This window comes from Cryptomeria japonica, chromosome 4 (genome assembly GCF_030272615.1).
Source record: "Cryptomeria japonica chromosome 4, Sugi_1.0, whole genome shotgun sequence".
In the NCBI taxonomy this organism is placed as follows: Eukaryota; Viridiplantae; Streptophyta; class Pinopsida; order Cupressales; family Cupressaceae; genus Cryptomeria; species Cryptomeria japonica.
In genome coordinates this window covers 502,949,831-502,957,581 of record NC_081408.1, presented here as the reverse complement: position 1 = coordinate 502,957,581, position 7,751 = coordinate 502,949,831, and the positions used below count along the sequence as shown (strand labels likewise).

The 7,751-nt window shown below is 37.9% G+C and overlaps 1 protein-coding gene across 1 annotated transcript; it reads left to right on the top strand.

Annotated features, from left to right (window-relative positions):
* Window positions 1-5,810: 5,810 nt before the first annotated feature.
* LOC131875188 (uncharacterized) lies at window positions 5,811-6,296 on the top strand. Its single transcript, XM_059219234.1, has one exon. It carries the CDS (start codon window positions 5,811-5,813, stop codon window positions 6,294-6,296), a length of 486 nt encoding a protein of 161 aa, XP_059075217.1.
* The last annotated feature ends 1,455 nt before the right edge of the window (window positions 6,297-7,751 follow it).

Below are 7,751 nucleotides of genomic sequence, written 5' to 3'. Positions count from 1 at the left end.
AATAAATCCAATTAGATCTTGCCTGATCTGATCACCTAGACAACCAACTATACAACTCCACCATTATTGCACCTTCTTGACCATGCCTTCTATCTTTGGCAATCTTCTTTTTACCTTGTCGGGTGATCTCCTGGTCAAGCACTAAGATTGGTCTCGTTGTTTCTTTCAACCGCCTTGATCTTCTCAATCACTCTTAGATGTCTCTCAGTTGTCCTTCAGACCTTGAGCTGCAAACCTCTGCAACACATCCCGTGATTTGTGGGATCTTCTATTAATGTCGACCAACTCTACAACTACCCTATCGGTGTACATTCCTTCTTCATCCGAATGCAAATCCGCCACCTTGACTCCATGTGGTATCCATGTCGACCAGCTGCCATCTTGACTCTTCATGTTGGTCTAGATAGGATCACCGACCAAACACTCTACCATTTTCTCTTCTCTGCCGATTTACTAACCCTTTCAGTATCTCACACTCTACTGGTTAAGCTTCATGACTGCACTTAGTTGAACTGTTGGTGGAACCCCTTAACCAGTAGCTAGACATATTTATCCAAAGCATGGACATTCCCACAAGGTGGGAAGATATCTGCATCTCAACCTTGTCCATATATATTACCGGTGGACTTCCATACCAGTAAGAACTCTTGATGACACTATGTCATCAACCTTCACCAGACTCCATCTTCAGTCAGGCCACATTCCTCTGTTTGCATCTACTCAGCTTTGCCTTCTACTTGAACAGCTCAAATCATATGTCACCCGATTTGTCAAGTTGACAAACCCATCACTTCTTCTTCTCTACTGACATCTCGGCATGCCTTCTCAATCAATCCAATGCATATCCCTGATTTCATGCACTTGAGGCTTTCTGGTAAAGTGACACCTAATCATCAGCTTTCTGCAATGTACTCATGTGGCTTCCCTATTTGTGCAACATATCTTCAAGCATGGACATTTGATCCAGTGTGAGTACATTCATTGTCATTCATTGCATCTCATGATGACTGCATCTTCATCCAGTGGGAGTCCTATTATTCTACAACTTCACCGCATACCTGTGATCTATTCATTCTTCTTCTACTGTGTTGATGTGATTTAGGTAACATTCTGCCTCTTCATCACAAATAACAACTCAAGCACCTTGGCCCTCCATCTTGTACATGGGTCATGAGCTTTGTTGATTGACAACCACTCACTTGGTTGATTTGACTTTTCCATGTCAACACATCACTTACCAGTTGACATCCTTTCCTTACTGGTACTAATCACCTTCCCAACTCATCCACACAATTTAGGAACTAACTTATGTACTTGTGACTCTTAGGGTCATCTTCCTTACCTTACCGGTATTCTGCAACACAAGGTGATATCAAATATATCTCAACCTATACTCCTCCATGACAATGTTGTACATGCAGCTCTCATAGCGATTGACATCGATGACAACACAATGCCAACAAGAGAGAGAGAGAGGTGCAAAGATAAGGATAGAGAGATATAGATAGGTTTGATAGATAGAAGTTGATGTGATATTTAGAGAGAGAGAGAGAGAGTATGAAGGGAAGGATGTAGAGAGTTAGGGGAGTTAAAAGTAGTGAGTGATGAAAAGAGTGGTAGGTGGAGAGAAGGAGAGGTATTTTTAAGAGTGTGAGATAAAGAAAAATAGATAGGGAAAGAAGGAGGGATGAAATGAGAAAGACAAAATTAGAGAGCCCTACCTTCATCCTTCCCTCTCTCTCCCCCTCTCCTTCCCTCAACCCATCCCTTCTCCATCTATCTCACTTCAACTCTCTCAAACCCTCCCTTACTCTCTCCCTTTCTCTTACATGGGCTCTCTATCTCTAGTATCTTCTTCTCTTTCCATCAACCTCTCTCTCTCTCTCTCAACCCTTACCTTCCTCCACCCCTCTCTCTCACCTAGGATCTTTCTCTAGTCTAATACTCATTTTCCATCCCTTCCTCCCTCTCACTTAGTCTCTATCTCTCTCTCTCTCTTAGGTTATGATTGTGATGGAGAGAGGGAGATAGAAGAGAGAGGATGGAGGGGGAGAGGGAAAGAGAGGGTGAGAGGGAGAGATACTTGAGAGAGAAATAGAAAGGGAATAGGAGAGAAAGAAAGAGTATTAGAGGGAAAGAGAGAGAGAGAGACTTGAGAGAGAAAGAGAAAGGGAGAGAGGGCAACAATGTGAGAGAGAGACACTTGAGAGAGGGGGAGGTAAATAGTGGGAAGGAGAGAGGGAGAGGGAATAGAGATGATGGGGGAGGGAGAGAGGGAAAGATGAAGAGAATAGGAAAGAGAGACACCTAAGAGAGAGGGGGGAGAGAGACCTAGTAGAGGGAGAGAGAGAGATAGAGGAGGAGAAGGGTAGATAGGAAAAGAATGGGAGGGAGAGAGGGAGAGGGAAGATAGAGGATGGGGGAGGGAGAGAGGGAAAGAGGGAAAAAGAGGGAGAGAGGGAGAGAAAGAGACACCTAAGAGAGGAGAGAGGATAGAGATAGATAGAGAGAGAGAGATGACTAAGAAAGTAGACAGAAGGGCAAGGAGAGAATGGAAAGAATGGGAGAGAGAGACACCTAAGAGAGAGGGAAAGAGGAGTGAGAGAGAGAGAGAGAGAGACTGATAAAGAGAATGAGAGAGAGACTGATAGAGAGAGTGAGACCATATGACCCCTTAGGAGACCATATGACCCCTTAGGACACCAAATGGTGTTATTATGGGTCATATGGTGTCTTAAGGGTTCATTTGTTGTCCTATGACCCCTTTGGACCACCATATAACCCCTTATGAGGCGTTAGGGTCCTATGGTCTCCTAAAACCCCTTAGGACACCATATGACCCCTTAGGACTTCATATGGTGTTATTATGGGTTGTATGGTGTCCTAAGAGATCATATGGTGTTCAATGACCCCTTAAGACACCATTTGTTGTTGTTATGGGTTGTATGGTGTGCTAAGGGCTCATATGGTGTCCTATGACCCCTAAGGACTCCATATAACCTTTTAGGTGTCATTATGGGTCACATGGTGTCCTAAGGGGTCATATGATGTCCTATTACCCCTTAGGACTCCATATGGTATCATTATGGGTCGTATGGTGTCCTAAGGGGTCATATAGTGTCTCATGACCCCTTAGCACACCATATGACCCCTTTGGTGTCGTTAGGGGTCATATTGTTTCCTAAGAGGTCATATGGTGTCCTATGACCCCTTAGGACATCATATGACCCCTTAAGACACCATACAGCTCATAACGACACCATATGCTATCCTACAGTTATCAACACTTGAGGCCCCAGTTGGACTTACTCAAATTTTAATCTCAACGTCAACTTTATGGCCTACTTCTTCATCAATATTACCCTCATTTGCAAAATATCTCTCTCATTACCAACTAACTATATCATTTGATGGTGCACAGGTATCACCAAATAGGTATTTGTCAGATGTGTCTTCCTTGAGTGAGGGAAATGCAGGAATAGAAGAGGAAAGTGAGACATGTAGTAGATCTGAAATAGGGAGATCAACTAGAGGTCAAAAGATTAGAAGAAAATTCAATAAACGCATGGAATTTTTTCTTGCTCAAGGGGGGTCATGAGACACATTTCTTTTGAGGCAATAAATGCATCCCTCCCTTGTTGCACAAATCACCAACCAAATGTTTGCACATGAGACACATTTCTTTTGAAAGTCCACATCTCCTTCGAGTGTGTCTAATGTCTCCTCAAGTGCTCAACAAAACACTGATCAAATGTGAATACACCAAGTGTACCCATAAGAAATCTTGCCCCCTCTTGCTCCTTGAAGGGACATTTAATGACAAGTCCCCTCTTTTCTTCAACAACATAAATGTGAGAGGATGGTTCTCATTCAATGAATCATCCCTAAGTGAGAAGCTAGACTGGGATGATTAAAAACCTCCCACCTCCATCACCTCCAACCTTCAAGAGGATCTTCTCTAGTTTTATCCTTTTGATGTCACATTAATCTTTTTGATAATACTAGCATCTGAGTTTTTGAAGGCTCTGTTATGTGTAACAAAGATGACTCCATATGTCCAATCATAATTGTTTAAAGATCCATTCAAACCTTCAATGATTTTGTAAAATGTAGAATGAGTGGATCCAAAAGCACAAACAATGTTTGACATATGTGTAGTTAAGATAACAATACCAACTTCAACTAATGATGGACACATATACCTCTAAAAATAAAACAAAACTTCCTATATATCAATTTAACACTTTTGAAAGATAATACCATAATTAATACCTTGTATCTCTTGAATGATTTGTCCACTTTTAAATAAGACATTTCAATCAAAATTTTACACAATAACTCTCCTTGACAAAATAACTCCCTTATATCATCATTTGCAACAAATTGCCAAAATCAAAACAAACTTATCACTCCAAATTTGAAGTTAAGTCAATGCTGAAATTACATTTCAAACAAATTAACAGTTTTTAACCAGCATGAATTCATATCCGCATTTTAAACTATTGTCTGTACTTTTATCAATGTGAGGGGATTGAAGCAACCTATAGAGAAATCTCCTTGAAGTAGACTCACCTTACACAAAGTCTCAAATATTGAGCAGTTTACATAGTATGTTTGTAGCTATCATACCACGCACAACAAAGGGAAAAAAATGCTCAATATCACACACTACAACTTTTGAGAACATGGCTTCCAACACTTCAGCAACATAAAACTCCTCTTCAATAACATATATTCAAATGAACACAGGGATCACAAAGCATTCGTACAAATAAGATTGTATAAAGCAAATGAAATAGGTCCCCAATCTATAGCTTTTGCATAAAACCAATGTTTGTATTCTCTGTCTGCCTTGGCATTAGTTGGATGAAATACAACCATTGTCTGGTATAAGACATCTATTCGCTTCATAATTCATATGCCATTCTCTATCATAATTACCTTTCCATACGCTGCCTATGGATAGAGCTTTGCAATCTGATCATGTTTTGAAGCACAATGAGAAAATCATTTACTTCATTCACCTCCACATTGGACACAACCAACTATAGGCATTTAAGTGAAAAATAGATGAAAAATGGATTTTTAGCCATGGATTTCATTCAAATCACTTTTTGAATGATGTCATGCTTGACAAGAACATGCTATAAATGGCGCAGCTTTAACATTCAAGACTCATTTTATTGCATTCTTGTTAGAAGACGTTAATTTCCTTAAATTTAGTAATTTCTTTATTATGCAAAAAGTTTGTTTTTCTATCCTCCACGCATGCACAGCTTCTACCGTAAAACTAGTAGATAGATATTCTAGAAGGATTTCAAATCTTCTATAAATAAAAGAATGATTGTAATCGATTTATGCATTATTAATAAAAGTCTGATTTTATCTCTTTGCAGTAGCAATATATTTTTGGTGCTGTAGCATGGATATATTGTTTTGTTTTCTGTTTTTATTCTAATCTCTTCCTTCAAATTGGTATCAGAGCTAAGGTTAAAAATTTTTTGCAGATCTAAATTATTTTTTGGTGCAAAATTTATGATAGAGAAAGGAGATTGTTGTAGCAAGTCATGGCAACAAATAATACTCAAATTCAGCCTCAAATTCCAATCTTCAATGATAAGAATTATGAGTTTTGGGCAATTAAAATGAAGACTTTGTTTTGCTCACAAGATATTTGGGATTTGGTAGAGAAAGGTTTTGCAGAACCACTGGATGATACAGCTTATTAGAGATTACAACAAGCAGAAAAAGATCAGCTTAAAGATAATAGAAAAAAGGATGCAAAAGCCCTATTTTTAATTCAGCAAGCAATGGATGAGTCTATCTTTCCTAAGGTTTTGATAGCAACAAGATCCAAGAAAGCATGGGAGACTCTAGAGATAGCCTATCAAGGTAATACAAAGGTGAAAGTGGCTAAATTACAATCTCTTAGGAGAAATTTTGAAAATTTGCAAATGAAAGAATCTGAGTCTGTAGGCCAATTTATGAATCAAGTATTGAATGTTGTGAATCAAATTAGATCTAATGGAGAAGAATTAAAAGATAAAAAGGTGATTGAAAAACTTCTCAAGAGTTTGCCTAGTAAATTTGACTTTATAGTTGTAGCAATTGAAGAATCAAAAGATTTGTCACAATTATCAGTAGATGAGTTAATGGGTTCTTTATTAACACACAAATCAAGATTGAATAGAAACAATAATACCTCTTTTGAGAATGCTTTCAGAGCACAGGGTTCATCAGGAGGAGGAAGAGAAAGATCAAATTCCAGAGGAAGAGGAAGAGGCAGAGGTGGATAGATGAATACAGATCAAGGAGAAAGGACCAATCAGTCCAATCGTAGTTTCAATAATAGAGGACGAGGTAGAAACCAATTTCAAGAACAATCATCAAGGTTTGATAAATCCAATATTCAATGTTATTATTATAAGAAATATGGTGATTTTGCAAATGAATATAGAAAGAAACGAGTAGAATTTGAGAAACCTAGAGAAAATTATTTAGATGTATCTGATAATAATTCAAGTAGTTTATTTGTAACATGCAATGTGGCACAAGAAATCTCTAAGGATGTATGGTTTTTAGATAGTGGTTGTAGTAACCACATGACTGGTAATAGAGAACTATTTTCTAATTTGGATGATTCTGTGAAATCTGAAATAAAATTGGGAAATGATACTGTAGTATCTATAATGGGGAAAGGTGTAATAAATGTGTTGACTAAAAATGGAGAAAAAAGGTTTATTCTCGATGTTTATTATGTGTTTGGATTAAAACACAATATAATGAGTGTTAGTCAATTAATTGAAAAAGGATATAGAGTTTTCTTTAAGAATGATGTTTGCACAATCTTGGATAGAAATCCTAGTGACAGGTTGATTGCCAAGGTCCAAATGACCAAGAACCAGATGTTTCCCCTTAAGATGCATGGAATAGAGGAAGCTAATTTTAAGGCAGAAATTTTAGACCAGACATGGCTCTAGCATTTGAGGTATGGACACCTTAATTTTGATGGCTTGAGTTTATTATAGAAGAAGAATATGGTAAAAGGTTTGACACATATCATGCAACCTACTAATTCTTGTGAAAGTTGTATAATGGCAAAACAACATAGAGAAAGCTTTCCTATAGGAAGTTCAAATAGAGCAAGAATGCCTTTCGAGCTAGTCCACACTGATATATGTGGCCCAATGCAAACCCCATCTTTAGGAGGAAGTCTATATTTTCTGACATTTATTGATGATTTCAGTAGGAAAAGTTGGATATATTTTTTGAAGGAGAAGTCTACTTCTTTCTATAGATTTAAGGAGTCCAAATCAACGGTGGAAAAACAAAGTGGACTCTTCTTCAAGGTACTTAGATCTGATAGAGGTGGTGAATATAGTTCTAATGAATTTTTGGATTTTTGTAGAGATCAGGGGATCAAGAAATAATTCACAACAAGGTACACACCACAACAGAATGGTGTAGCAGAGAGGAAGAACATAACCATAATGGAGATGACAAGGAGTATGCTAAAAGCTAAAAATTTATCTAATGATTTTTGGGCTGAAGTAGTAGCATGTGTTGTATACATTTTGAATAGAAGTCACACAAAGAGTGTTAAAGATAGAATCCCTCAAGAAGCATGGAGTGGTAAGAAACATTTTGTATCTCATCTTAGAATCTTTGGATGTGTTGCATATGCTTTAGTTCCAGCTGAAATAAGGAGAAAATTGGATGATAAGAGTGACAAATGTATTTTTATTGGTTAT